Source organism: Ranitomeya variabilis, chromosome 6 (assembly GCF_051348905.1).
Source record: "Ranitomeya variabilis isolate aRanVar5 chromosome 6, aRanVar5.hap1, whole genome shotgun sequence".
In the NCBI taxonomy this organism is placed as follows: Eukaryota; Metazoa; Chordata; class Amphibia; order Anura; family Dendrobatidae; genus Ranitomeya; species Ranitomeya variabilis.
In genome coordinates this window covers 319,907,769-319,922,581 of record NC_135237.1, presented here as the reverse complement: position 1 = coordinate 319,922,581, position 14,813 = coordinate 319,907,769, and the positions used below count along the sequence as shown (strand labels likewise).

At 42.0% G+C, this 14,813-nt stretch overlaps 1 protein-coding gene across 1 annotated transcript in view; it reads left to right on the top strand.

The window, feature by feature from the left end:
* The window catches only part of KDSR (3-ketodihydrosphingosine reductase), an 82,595-nt gene that overhangs the window by 35,425 nt on the left and 32,357 nt on the right, over nt 1–14,813 (top strand). Inside the window, exons 4-6 of the mRNA XM_077269750.1 lie at nt 2,144–2,209; nt 3,169–3,264; nt 13,701–13,892. Coding sequence (XP_077125865.1) covers nt 2,144–2,209; nt 3,169–3,264; nt 13,701–13,892 — 354 coding nt within the window. The remainder of the gene's footprint in view (nt 1–2,143; nt 2,210–3,168; nt 3,265–13,700; nt 13,893–14,813) is intronic.

Here is a 14,813-nt window from a genome sequence, read left to right as displayed (position 1 = left end):
CTGTTTCCACCTATACTGCTGATCCCCAGGGTAGTCAAAAAGATAAAGGCGGAGGGTATTCCCGTGATCCTCATTGCCCTGGATTGGCCACGGAGACCCTGGTACGCGTAGTTAGTCAACCTCCTAGCGGACACGCCATGGAGACTCCCGGATCGTCCGGACCTTTTGTCGCAGGGACCCCTCTTCCACCAGAGTTCTCAGTCGCTCAATTTAACGGCATGGCCGTTGAAGCCGCGGCTTTGAGATCAGCTGGTTTCTCTGATCAGGTCATCCAAACTATGATCAAAGCAAGGAAGCCTTCGTCTTCCCGATCTTACCACCGAACATGGAAAGCATACTTCCGCTTGTGTGAAGCTCCCCAGACCGCTCCAATGGCATTTCATCTCCCATCTATCTTGTCCCTTCTACAGTCGGGTCTGGAGTCCGGACTGTCCCTTAGTACTATTAAAGGACAGGTTTCGGCTTTATCAGTCCTGTTCCAAAGGAATTTGGCCATTCGCAGACAGCTCAAAACTTTCATCCAGGGTGTTGCTCTGTCCGTTGCCCCCCCATCCCTACCAGCCCCCAGTGGATCCCTGGGACCTTAGTTTCGTACTTGACGTATTACAGTAGTCTCCGTTTGAACCATTACGTGAGATCTTTCACATTCCTTGCCTGGAAGGTCGCTTTCCTGGTCGCTATCACTTCAATTAGACGGGTCTCTGAGTTGGCACCGCTTTCTTGTCGTTCCCTTTACATGATTTTTCACCAGGACAAGGTGGTCCTACGTCCGGTTCCATCCTTTCTTCCAAAGGTGGTTTCCGATTTTCATTTGAATGAGGACATTGTGCTTCCATCTTTTTGTCCGTCTCACCCCCGAGAGCAGTCGTTGCACAAACTGGATCTAGTAAGAGCTTTACGTGTTTATCTGTCCAGAACTGAGCCTTTCCGGTGCTCAGATCCTCTGTTCGTTATCCCAGAGGGTTCACAAAGGAGTCTTCCTGCGACCCGGTCTACCATTGCTCGATGGATCCGTTCCACCTTTCTGGAAGCTTACCGTCTAAGAGGTAGGGCACGTCCACGGAGGATTACGGCACACTCCACGCGTTCGGTGGTAGCCTCCTAGGCAGATCGCCATCAGGCATCAGCCTCGCAACTCTGCAAAGCTGCTACATGGACCTCCATTCATACCTTTAATAAGTTCTACAGGGTTCACACTCATGCTTCATCTAATGCGAACCTTGGTAGAAAGGTCCTGCAGACTGCAGTGGCCTGAGTTCTGACTTGAGGATATTATACTTCTTCCCACCCTTGGGACTGCTTTGGGATGTCCCATGGTTTCCTGTGTCCCCCAATGAAGCGAAAGAAAACTAGATTTTGGATACTCACCGTAAAATCTGTTTCTCGGAGCCTTCATTGGGGGACACAGCACCCCCCCTTGTTTAATGTTGTCAGGTTATGTTATCTGTTACGTTCATTCTGTTATGTTCTCTGCTTCTCCTACTGCTTTCTCACTAACTGATTAGCTTTCTGCCGGTTGGTGGGTATATACTGCTGGGGAGAAGCTAACCCTTTTTTGCATAATGTCAACCTCCTAGTGGTAGCAGCATACACCCATGGTTTCCTGTGTCCCCCAATGAAGGCTCCGAGAAACAGACTTTACGCTGAGTACCCAATATCTAGATTTTGTTTTTTTTTATTTACACAGCTCAACATTATAAACTTCTATGAAGCACCTGTGTGGTGAGCACCTTGAACCCCTATCTAGAGAAGTAGCCTGAGTGGGTCTAGTTTCCAAAATAGTGTCACTTGTGCCTAAACAGTGAAAATCCCCTCACATCAGAGGCTCTCCAAACGCAACATGGCATCTGCTAATCCAGCAAATTTTGCATTCAAAATTTCAAATGGTGCTCCTTCCCTTCCAAGCCCTGCCCTGTACCCAAACAGTTATTTTACCCCACATATGGGGTATTGGCATGCTCGGGAGAAGTTGCACAACAAATTGTATGGTCCGTTTTCTCCTACTACCCTTGTGAAAGTAGCAAAATGAAAAAAGTGATATTGGTCAGAACTGGAAAAAAAAAAAGCCTGGTCAGGAAGGTGAAACGGGCTTTGGGGTGAAAGGGTTAAGTTTTATGTATGTTTGTTTGTTTGTTTGTTTTAGGTTGTGTTGTGTATATCAGTTGACGTGTCCAAAGATTACAGACAAGTAGAAAATGTCATAAAACAGGTAAGAGAATTTTACATATGTTTTTTGTGATTGCTATTTATAATTTTGGCATTTTAATTGAATGCGAGTGTACATGTCTCTCTTTAGGCCCTGTCACATCTCTATAATGGAAGTGCTGTTTTACTAGCGAGAAGGATGTCAGTGGCACCTCATGGTCCCCACTGACTATAATTGGGCCAACAATTTAGCAGACAAAATAGCACAGCAAGCTTTGTTGTTTTTTTTTTGTTTGTTTGGTTTTGTTTTTTTTTTACAGAGAAGACACAATGTGTCATTATCATACCCTAATATATTCATTTTGGAAGAGTTTGTCCTTTTTGTTTCTACGTCACTTAATATTCCTGTAATAAAGTAATGCATACTGTGTGGTGGACCCTCAGTAAGGTCAATGGAGAAATGCTGCCAAGTATAGTATATGCCGTTTATGGTGGGTGGTAAGAGCATAGTTCGTAGCTGCACTTAGTATCAGCATCAGTTCTGCACTTAGTGTTTGCATATTATTATTATTATTATTAATTTATATAGCACCATTAATTCCATGGTGCTGTACATGAGAAAAGGGGTTACATACAGGGTTATAGATACCGTTAACAGTAAACAAACTTACAATGACAGACTGGTACGGAGGTGAGCAGACCCTGTCCTTGCGGACTTACATTCTTCGGGATAATGGGGAAGAGACAGGAGGTTGAGGTGCTGCAGCGCTGGTGGTGGTGAGGCGGCAGCTCGGGTGGTGGTGAGGCGGCAGAATGGTTATTGCAGGCTGTAGGCTTTCCTGAAGATTGGTTTTCAGGTTGCATATAAAATTTGTCACCAATAACCTATGTAGATCTGCCCTGAATTGTTGAAGTTGTGTACTTTATAACAATGAGGATGTCATTGGCATTTATATAGGAAACTAACGAAACCGCTGAGGATATATTTTACAGATTTGTACATATATCTATTGTTTACTTTAGGCTCAGGAAAAACTTGGACCAGTGGATATGTTGGTGAACTGCGCTGGCACATCAATTGCTGGAAAATTTGAGGAGATAGACATTGATCGTTTTTCAGTAAGTTGTTTGTTTTTTTTTCTCTTTGTGTATATTCACACAGGTTGGTGATGGTGAAACAAAAATAAATATTGACCAGAAAAAAATGAAAGTGCATCTTAATCTGTAAATGAAGAAAGAAAAGTCCCACCCCACTCCAAACCTGAATCAAAAAGTTGTTACATGTTCACCAAGATACATGCATTGTTTCACCTTTTACTAGTCCCAGACCATGCATGTACCTGGGTAAATAAATACGGTACTTCTTTTGCATCAGGTCTTGAGTGCTACAGATCTTCTTTTTACAGGTTTTGGAAGTTCTTTAGACAAGGACATTGTACTGCTTTTCACCCTAGAATTGTACTGCAAAGGCCAGGTTTACATGTCTCTTAGTCTGTGCTTCGATCACAATACTTGGGCCTGCTGGCGGGTAACCTGGTCTAAATTAACTGCCTGATGGGCATAGTTCCGTTCAGAGGCCTGAATGGTATTGTGATCCAAGCATAGATCGTCTATGACTGACACATGAACCCAGCATAAATAAGAATGCTCTTTAAAGAATAGAACTCAGTAACTCTTTTAGCAAGTTGAAATTTACCAGAGAAACGCCCTCTTGGTGGCATACAAGAAATTAATCTCGTGTAAATTTAAACATAAACCTGTGTGTGTAATAAAAATAAAATATATATATTTTATAATATATATACAGTTGTGCTCAAAAGCTTGCAGAATTTTTTCGTTCTTGACCTTTTTTCAGAGAATATGATAAATGAGAACACCAAAACTTTATCTCCACTCATGGTTAGTGATTGGGTGAAGCCATTTATTGTCAAATTACTTTGTTTTCTCTTTTTAAATCACATACCCTGGTAATTTTGGCCTGATAACATGCACAGAAGTTGACACAAATGGGTTTGAATGGCTGCTAAATGTAACATCCTCACCTGTGACCTGTTTGCTTGTAATCAGTGTGTACATAAAAGCTGAGTGAGTTTCTGGGATCCAGACAGACTCTTGCATCTTTCATCCAGTCACTGACGTTTGTGGGCTGTGAGTCATGGGGAAAGCAAAAGAATTGTCAAGGGATCTATGGGAAAATGTAGTTGAACTGTATAAAACAGGAAAGGGTTACTAAAAGATATCCAAGGAATTCATAATGCCAGTCAGCAGCTTTCAAATTAGTCCCATAGTAGGACTAAGTAAAAAAAAAAAAAAGAAAAAAGTTGTATAAATATTTTTTTTTAAATCGCAAAATAATTGTACCCATAAATATGTGAAAAAAAAAAAAAAGGAATAAAAGTACACATTTGGTATTGCTGCGTCCAGTACAACCCAACCTATAAAACTGTCCCACTAGTTAACCCCTTTAGTGAACACCATCAAAATAAATAAAAAAACAGGCAAAAGCTATGCTTGATCATCATACCACCAAACAAAAACTGGAATAAAACTCGATCAAAAACACTAATGTAAAGAAAAATGGTACCACTGAAGCAGTCATGTCTTGCAAAACTACAGCTCCATCAAAGGAAAAATAATTTATAGCTTTCATAATAAAGCGATGCAAAAGATTTTTTTTTTTTAAATAGTTTCTGTAAAAGCGCCAAAACACAAAAAAAAGAGGTATCTCTGTAATCATACTGACCCGAAGAAAAAAGCTACCTTACTAATTTAACCATAATCAGAATAGTATGAAAGCAAAAATCCTGCATTGTTGGTTTGTTTATTCTGCCTCCCAAATATTGGAACAGAAAGCGATCAAAAAAATGTTATGAGCTCACAAATGGTGGCAATAAAAGCGTCAACTCTTCCCCTCAAAGCACTCACGTGACTGTTGACCGAAATATGGAAAAATTATAGCTCTCAAAATATGACGATGCAAAAAACTAGTTTTTGAAAACAAAAAAGCTTTAGTGTGTGTGATAAGCAGCCAAACATAAAAATCAGATATAAAACCTGATATCGCTGTAATTGTACCAACCCGCATAATAAAGTCATGTAATCACTTAGACTTCACGAGAAACTGCGTAAAAAATAAAGCTAATTCTTCACCTGCTGTTGACTTCTTTTTTTTTTTTTTTTTTTTTTTCCATTCTTCCTCTCATAGATCGCAGTAAGGCTCTGCCCACATTTATCCTGCGCAGAGCGCTTGCATTGGGGTTTCCGTGTAAAGCTGAAACGCGTGATTCAGACGGAATCCCTGGCAGAAGATTCCCTATAATGAGGCAGATGGAGACACTGGACGTTGTCTGACCTGTGATCTGGCGGTGTCCGTATTTTTATTAGGAGTTCATAAAAGTGCCGTCGGCCGCAGATTTCTACACCTCTGGGGAAAAAAAAAGTTCACCCCTGAACAGAGGCCATGTGGAGTCCAGAGTAACTCTGCTGCCTCATAATAGTGAATGGATCCCTCGGGTATTTCATCTGAATTGCGTCACTCGAAGATTTAAAGGGAATTCCTGAAATGAGTGCTCAGCAGGATAAATGTGATCTTAAATGTTATGTAAAATGTTCCCAATAAAAGCTTCAACTCTATCCACAAAAAAAGCAAGTCCCCACTCAGGTCTGTCATCTATTAATGGAAATATAGGGGGGTTCCACGTTACTGGTAGCACAAAGGCTCTGGAAAAGTGAAATGGCTCCTCAGCCCCCAAAGGAAATTCAGCAAATTCTGTGCTCTCAAATCCAAATGCCCCCTTACTTCTGAGCCCCAGTGTGCCTAGTCCACATGTTTGAATAGATAGGCGTGTCACAGCTTTTGTAGGTGCCAAACTAGGTTCCCACACCATTAACATATATTAAGAGACTCGGCACTCAACTTAAGTGATCAGATAATTTAATGTTTTCCACACTAGTAGTAAGTAAAACGTTTCGGTCTTACTTCACACCATCAGTTACAGGACAAAGGAAGTTTATTAGATCAGGTGGACCAATAATCTTGGTTGGAGATCACTAGATCATTAAACATTCCGTGACATGAAAAAGTGGGGCAAGGGTTGTCAGACCTGTGCACATATAAGGTTAAGTGCGACGTGCCTCAGTGGCATGTGCGGACACTGTCCACTGCTGGACAGGACCAGCGGTGGACACCGTGTCCGCGCATGCCACTGAGTCAAATTGCATTCCTTCCCTTCCGAGCCCTGCTGTGTCCTCAATCAGTGGTTTTCCCCCACATATGGGGTATCTGCATGCTCAGGAGAAATTGCACAACCAATTTCGGGGTCCATTTTTTTTTCCTGTTACCCTTGCAGCAAAAAAATAAATTGGGAGTAAAAAGTAACATTTTTGTGACACAAAGTTACATTTTCATTTCCCTTCCACATTCCAAAAAATCCTGTGAAGCATCTGAGGGGTTAATAAACTTCTTGAATGTGGTTTTGAACATCTTGAGGGGTGCAGTTTAGAATGGTGTCGTGTTTTTTTTTTTTTTAGGTACTTTGTGTCATATAAACCCCCTGCAAAGTCGCTTCAAATGTGATGTAGTCCCTAAAAAAAAAAAAAAGTTTTGTAAATTTTGTTGGAAAAATGAGATCACTGGTCAACTTTTAACCTTTATAACTTCCTAACAAAAAAAATTATTTAAAGTCAACGTGTTCCACAAAAAATAAGCCCTCACATGACCCTTAGCCGAAATATGGAAAAATTATAGCTCTCAAAATATGACGATGCAAAGACTAACTGTTGCAAAAAAAAAGCGTCTATTAGTGCTTGACAACAAACCTGAAAAAGAATATAAATCTGGTATCGCTGTAATCACACAACCTTGAAGAATAAAGTCGTCTAATCACTTACACCGCACAAGGAACGGTGTAAAAAATAAAAACCAATTCTCTACTTTCTGTTTTTTTGTTTCTTTGGGGGGGTGGGGAGGTTTTGTTCATTCTGCCTCCCAAAGATCACAGTATGGCTGGTTTCACTTATCGTGAGCTCTATGCTGAGCGCTTACACCAGGGTTTCTGTCTAAATCTCTGAAATGCATGATTCAGACTGAATCTCAGATGGAAAATTCCCTAAATGAGGCAGATGGAGACACTGTGGACACTGTCTGGCCTGTGATCTGGCAGTGTAAGGCTAGCTTCTCACTAGCATTAGGCAGGGCTGCGGACGGCAGCCTTCTTCCTCCGTGAAGACCCGCCCACTGCCGCTCCTCTTCCTTCAGCTCCGCCTACGTCTGCATGCGTTCTGCGTACCCTATATTTAACATTGGGTACGCAGGCCATGTGGATGTATGCGGATGCCTCCGGATGCATCGTTTTGAAGCTGCGCCGATCACAACAAAATCCTAACATGTTGCGTTTGCAGGTCAGCGCAGCATCAAGATGACTCATGCGGAGGCATCTGCATACATCCGCATGGCCTGCGTACCCAGTGTTTAAACATAGGGTATGCAGATGTAGGCGGAGCTGAAGGAAGAGGCGCAGCAATGGGCGGTGCTTCACGGAGGAAGAAGGTTTTCATCCGCAGCCCTGCCGACTGCTAGTGTGAAGCCTGCCTAAGTCTTCTTAGGCGTGTATAAAGGTGCAATTGACCAGTTTTGCACACTTCTGAAAAGGACACCACTGAACATAGGCCAGACGGAGTCCAGAGTAGCTCTGCTGCCTCATTATAGTGAGTGGATCCCTCAGGGGTTAATTTGAACCATGTCTTTTGGACATTTAGATGGCAACCCCGATATAAGTGCTCAGTGTAGTGCGCAGGATAAATGTGATCACCCACGTTATGTAAAATGTTTCCAATAAAGGCTTCAAATCAATCCTGTAAGTCCCCACTCAGGTCCGTCATCTGTTAATGGAAGTATAGGGGGCATCCACATTACTGGTAGTGCAAAGGCCCTGGAATAGCGCTATGCCCACCCCCAAAAGAAATTCAGTGGATTCTGTACTCCCAATTCTAAATGCTCACTCCTTTCGGAGCCCCACAGTGTTCCAAAACCACATACGTCCACATGTTTGGCAGGGGTATCATTTCCAAAATGGGGTCACATGAGGGATGGATTCTGCTCTTCTAGCACTTGGGGGCTATGTATATGGAATCGGCAAACTATTCTATGAAAATCTGCACACCAGGAGGCAAATAGTTTTTGCAGTGCAGTGAAAAAAATACTGTACAGCCACATAAGGGGTATTGACACATGCAACAGAGATTGTGTGACAAATGTTGGTGCTATTTTTATCCAATTCCATGTGAATATGTAAAATCTGGGGCTAAAGCTAAATTTTGGTGGTAAGTGTAATTTATTTTTTTCTTCTCTGTCCAATGGTGTAAGGTTTTGTGACACACACGTTGTCAATATGATCAGTGCACTCCTAGACGAATTCATTGAGAGGTATAGTTTGTAAAATGGAGTAACTTATGGGGGGGTTCTGCTGTTCTTGCACCTCAGGGGCTCTGTGTGGCTCATAGCACCCGCAAACCATAACAGTAAAATCTGCATTATAATATGGCACTTCTTCCCTTCTGAGCTTCACACTGTGGCTGAAAAGTAGTTCTCTATTTTATGTGTAGGGAGGGTATTGGCACATTTAGGAGAAATTGCACAACAAACTGAAGTCCATTTTTGTCCTATTAGCCCTTATAAAAATAAAAAAATTGAGTCTAAAAGAATATTTTTAACCCCTTTCTGCCAGCTGATGGAATACTACGTCAGCTGGCAGATCCACTGCTTTAAGGTGGGCTCCGGCGGTGAGCCCACCTTAAAGCCGCGACATGTCAGCTGTTTTGTACAGCTGACAAGTGCGCGCAATGAGCGCGAGCGGAATCGCGATCCACCCGCGCCCATTAACTAGTTAAATGCCGTCAAGCGCTGACAGCGGCATTTAACTAGCGCTCCCGGCCGCGCGGCCGGAGGTGCTCGCACCGCTGACTCCCGTCACATGATCGGGGGTCAGCGGTGCATTGCCATAACAACCAGAGGTCTCCTTGAGACCTCTATGGTTGTTGATGGCCGATTGCTGTGGTCGGCGCTCAAAGTACACCTGGATTTCTGCTACATAGAGGTGATCTGTACTTCACCTCTATGTAGCAGAGCCGATCGAGTTGTGCATGCTTCTAGCCTCCTATGGAGGCTATTGAAGCATGCCAAAATTAAAAAAAAAAGTGTTTAAAAATATAAAAAAAAATAAAAAATATATAAAAGTTCAAATCACCCCCCTTCGCCCCAATCAAAATAAAACAATTAAAAAAAAAATTAAACATACACATATTTGGTATCGCCGCATTCAGAATCGCCCAATCTATCAATAAAAACAAAGGATTAACCTGACCGCTAAATGGCGTAGCGAGAAAAAAAATCAAAACTCCCAAATTACGTTTTTTTTGGTCGCCGCGACATTGCATTAAAATGCAATAACGGGCGATGAAAAGAATGTATCTACACCAAAATGGTATCATTAAAAATGCCAGCTCGGCACGCAAAAAATAAGCCCTCACCTGACCCCAGATCACGAAAATTGGAGACGCTACGGGTATCGGAAAATCACGCAATTATTTTTTTTTTTAGCAAACTTTGGAATTTTTCACCACTTAGATAAAAAATAACCTAGACATGTTAGATGTCTATGAACTTGTAATGACCTGGAGAATCATAATGGCAGGTCAGTTTTAGCATTTGGTGAACCTAGCAAAAAAGCCAAACAAAAAACAAGTGTGGGATTGCACTTTTTTTGCAATTTCATCACACTTGGAATTTTTTTCCCGTTTTCTGTTACACGGCATGGTAAAACCAATGGTATCGTTCAAAAGTACATCTCGTCCCGCAAAAAATAAGCCCTCACATGGCCATATTGACGGAAAAATAAAAGTTATGGCTCTGGGAAGGAGGGGAGCGAAAAACGAAAACGAAAAAACGGAAAAAGCTCCGGGGGTGAAGGGGTTAAGGGGAAAAGGTGAGTTGTTTCCCCCCCTTGTTTCTACATTCTAAACTTCTGTGAAGCACCTGGGGGTTCAAGGTGCCCACCACACATCTAGATACATTTCGTGAGTGGTTTAGTTTCCAAAATGGGGTCACTTGTGTGGGGGATTCCACTTTTTAGGCACATCAGGGGCTCTCCATACGTGACACTTCTCAATTCTAGCCATTTTTGTGTTCAAAAATGCTCCTTCCCTTCCGAGCCCTGTTGTGCCCCCCAAACAGTAGTTTTCCCTTGGATATGCGGTATTGGCATGCTAAGGAGAAATTGCACAATATATTTTGAGGTTCAATTTCTACTGTTACCATTGTGAACTTTAAAAAAAAAAAAAATGGGGTTAAAGTAACATTTTTGTAAAAGTAAAGTAAAATGGTCTATTTTTTTTTTTTCCTTCCACATTCCTTTAATTCTTGTGAAGCACCTGAATCTATATATATAATTGTCTAAGGGGTACTTCCGTCTTTCTGTCGGCAACTTCCGTCACGGATATTCAGTCGCTGATTGGTCTCGCCAGCTGCCTGTCATGGCTGCCGCGACCAATCAGCGACTGGTACAGTCCGATTAGTCCCTCCCTACTCCCCTGCAGTCACTGCCCGGCGCCCGCTCCATACTCCCCGCAGTCACAGCTCACACAGGGTTAGTGCCAGCGGTAACGGACCGCGTTATGCCGCGGGTAACTCACTCCGTTACCGCCGCTTTTAACCCTGTGTGACCATGTTTTTACTATTGAGGCTGCCTATGCAGCCTCAATAGTAAAAACATCTAATGTTAAAAATAATTTAAAAAAAATAACAAATCATTATATGCTCACCTTCCGCCGCCTTTCCGACGCTCCGGTGACCGGTCCATGCAAGCGGCAGGTTCCGGTGCGAAGGTTGGTGTGCGACAAGGACCTGCCATGACGTCAGTCATGTTACCGCGACGTCATCACAGGCCCTGAGTGCCTGCGCGAGAAGGACCTTGCGTGACGTCACGGTCATGTGACTGCGACGTCATCACACCCTCGGACCGGAAGCTGCCGCCTGATCCGAACACAGGCAACAGAACTACAAGGGGCCCCTCGGAAGGTGAGTATATGGCTATTTTTCATTTTTTAACCTGTGACATACGTGGCTGGGCAATATACTACGTGGCTCTGTGCTGTATACTACGTCACTGGGCAATATACTACGTCACTGGGCAATATACTACGTCACTGGGCAATATACTACATAACTGGACAATATACGTGGCTGTATACTACGTCGCTGTGCAATATACTACGTGGCTCTGCTGTATACTACGTAACTGGGCAATATACTACGTGGCTCTGTGCTGTATACTAAGTCACTGGGCAATATACTACGTCACTGGGCAATATACTACGTCACTGGGCAATATACTACGTCACTGGGCAATATACTACGTCGCTGGGCAATATACTACGTGGCTGGGCTATATACTACGTGGACATGCATATTCTAGAATACCCGATGCGTTAGAATCGGGCCACCATCTAGTGGTTAATAAACTTCTTAAATATGCTATTGAGGATTTTGAGGGGGTGCAATTTTTAGAATAGTGTCACGTTTGGATACTTTGTCATATAGGCCCCGAAAAGTCATTTTAAGTGGTGGTGTCCCTAAAAAAAAAAAAAAAAAAGTTTTTGTGGATTCTGTTGGAAAAATGTGAAATAGCTGTTCAACTTTTAAACCTTCTAACTTCCTAACAAAAAAAAATTAAGTTTCAAAACTTGTACTGTAAAGTTCACATGTAGGAAATGTTATTTATTAACTATTTTGTGTGATGTAACTCTCTGGTTTAAGGGCATAAGAATTCAAAGTTTTAAAATTGAGAAATTGTTGCCAAATTTACGATATTTTCACAAATAAGCGCAAGCCACATTGAACAAATTTTACTACTATCATGAAGTGCGTTGTCACAAAAAAAAATCTCAAACGGTGGGATCCTTTGAAGCGCTACAGAGTTATTGCCTCATAAAGTGACAATGGTCTGATTTAAAAAAAAAATAAATAAAAAAAAAAGAAGCCCGGTCATTAACCAACAAAGTGGCAGTCCTTAAGGTGTTAACCTCTCTTGGTACTATGTGCAATAGAGCATTACTCCATGTTTACATCACAGAGGACAGCCACCTCTGTGATGCACATCTCCCATCCACTTGGTTTCCGGCAGACATCTTAGACACACTCAGTAATGTTTATATGTTTCAGGTCGATATTTTGTGATGTTTTATGTGGCGATTTATGTATTCATCATCTTTCAAAATATTAAAAGCCCAATGATGGCAGAACAGAAAACAAAACACAATTTGTCACGTATAAAACAAAAGTCCCAAGCAGCAACATGATTGGAAAAAAAATTGGATAGCTATAAAAAAAAAAAAATCTATATTACTTATCTTTTTTTCCACTGTTTTTGGGACATCCATGTGATGAAGTGGTTATTTTAGATCTGAGGCCTGCTGGATATTTGCCCAGTTTCAAGATCCATACATTTAGGCCATGTGCACACGTTCAGTATTTTTCGCGTTTTTTTCGCTATAAAAACGCGAAAAAAATGCTTACATATGCCTCCCATTATTTTCAGGGTATTCCGCATTTTTTGTGCAAATGTTGCATTTTTTTCCGCGAAAAAATCGCATCGCAGAAAAAAAAGCAACATGTTCATTAAATTTGCGGAATTGCGGGGTTCCGCACACCTAGGAATGCATTGATCTGCTTACCTCCCGCACGGGGCTGTGCACACCATGCGGGAAGTAAGCAGATTATGTGCGGTTGGTACCCAGGGTGGAGGAGAGGAGACTCTCCTCCACGGACTGGGCACCATATAATTGGTAAAAAAAAAAGAATTAAAATAAAAAATAGTGATATACTCACCTTCGATGGCCCCGCAGTCTTCCCGCCTCTCAGGTGCATGCTGCCGCTTCGGTTCCTATAGCTGGTGTGTGGTGAAGGACCTGCGATGACGTTGCGGTCTTGTGATTGGTCGCGAGACCGGTCATGTGACCGCGACGTCATCGAAGGTCCTGCACACACACTTCATCTATAGGAACGGACGCCGCTGAGGAGATCGGCTGTCTGCAGGTGAGTATAACCATTTTTTAAAAATTTTTTTAATTACTTTTAAACATTCTATCTTTTACCATAGATGCTGCATAGGCTGCATCTATAGTAAAAAGTTGGTCACACTTGTCACACACTATGTTTGACAAGTGTGACCAACCTGTCAGTCAGTTTTCCAAACGATGCTACAGATCGCTTGGAAAACTTTAGCATTCTGCAAGCTAATTTCGCTTGCAAAATCCTAAAAAAACCGGGGAAAAAACGCAAAAAAAAAATGCGGATTTCTTGCAGAAAATTTCCAGTTTTCTTCAGGAAATTTCTGCAAGAAATCCTGACGTGTGCACATACCCTTACAGTGTCTGCTTGTTATCAGATTAAATCTCTACATTTTGCATTGTGAAATCTCTTTACTGTACACCGTGAAGAACCTTTTATTGCAGTGATTTTTTTTTATTTATTTTTTAATCCTTCTCCCATCTTAATTTAGAGGCTGATGGAAGTGAATTATTTGGGCAGTGTGTACCCCAGTCGTGCAGTGATCTCTACTATGAAGGAGAGGCGAATGGGAAGAATTGTATTTGTTTCATCACAAGCCGGACAGCTGGGGCTATTTGGATACACTGCTTACTCTCCAACAAAGTTTGCACTCAGAGGCCTTGCAGAAGCGCTACAAATGGAGGTATGGTACATACAGCAAAGCACTTGGACCACTACCATAGTGATTATATTAAAGCCCCCATACTCATTAGACAGAAGCTGGCAAAAACAGATACCAGAGATTGGACAGCTGTATAAGGCTGTGTTAACAAGCCATGTTACACCATTACATTCACCAGTATCTGCATGCAAAGCATACTGGGGCGGAGGTGGGAGAGCGGCCATGATCCACTGGTTTGATACGGCCTACGGACCATCATTTGCCCAGGTGTGTTCTAAGCAGTAATGGCATGATGGTTTAAAATAAATAAATCAGAAATCTTGGAATATGTGGATAAAGACGTCAAAATTAACCTTCCACAATGCAACCCCACCCATGCTTAAAGGGAATCTGTCACCTCATTTTTTGCATATAAGCTGCAGCCACTGCCATTAGGGGCTTATCTACAGCATTCTGTAATGCTGTATATAAGCCTCTGATGTATCCTAAAAGAGGAGAAAAAGAGGTTATATTATACTCACCCAGGGGCGGTCCGGTCTGATGGGTGTCGCAGGTCCAGGTCCGGCGCCTCCCATCTTCATACGATGTCGTCCTCTCCCTTGCTTCCTTCATGGCTCCTGCACAGGTTTAATTCTCTGCCCTTTGAGGGCAGCGTAAAGTGCTGCAGTGCACAGGCGCCGGGCCTCTTTGACCTTTCCCAAATTTCCCAAATTAAAATGTGGACATTTGTATTCTTAAAAAAATATATAAATTCTTGCTTTTCTTTTTTTTTTTTTTCTTCATTACATCATTTACTTATTGAATTAATGTTATTTTCATATTTTGATCAGACGTTTGTAGACACAGCAATGTCAAATGTTTTTTTTTTTGGTTTTTTTTTTACGGACTATAATTTATCTATTGTGCTATACATATACAGTACATATATCAGCACAGTCTTCT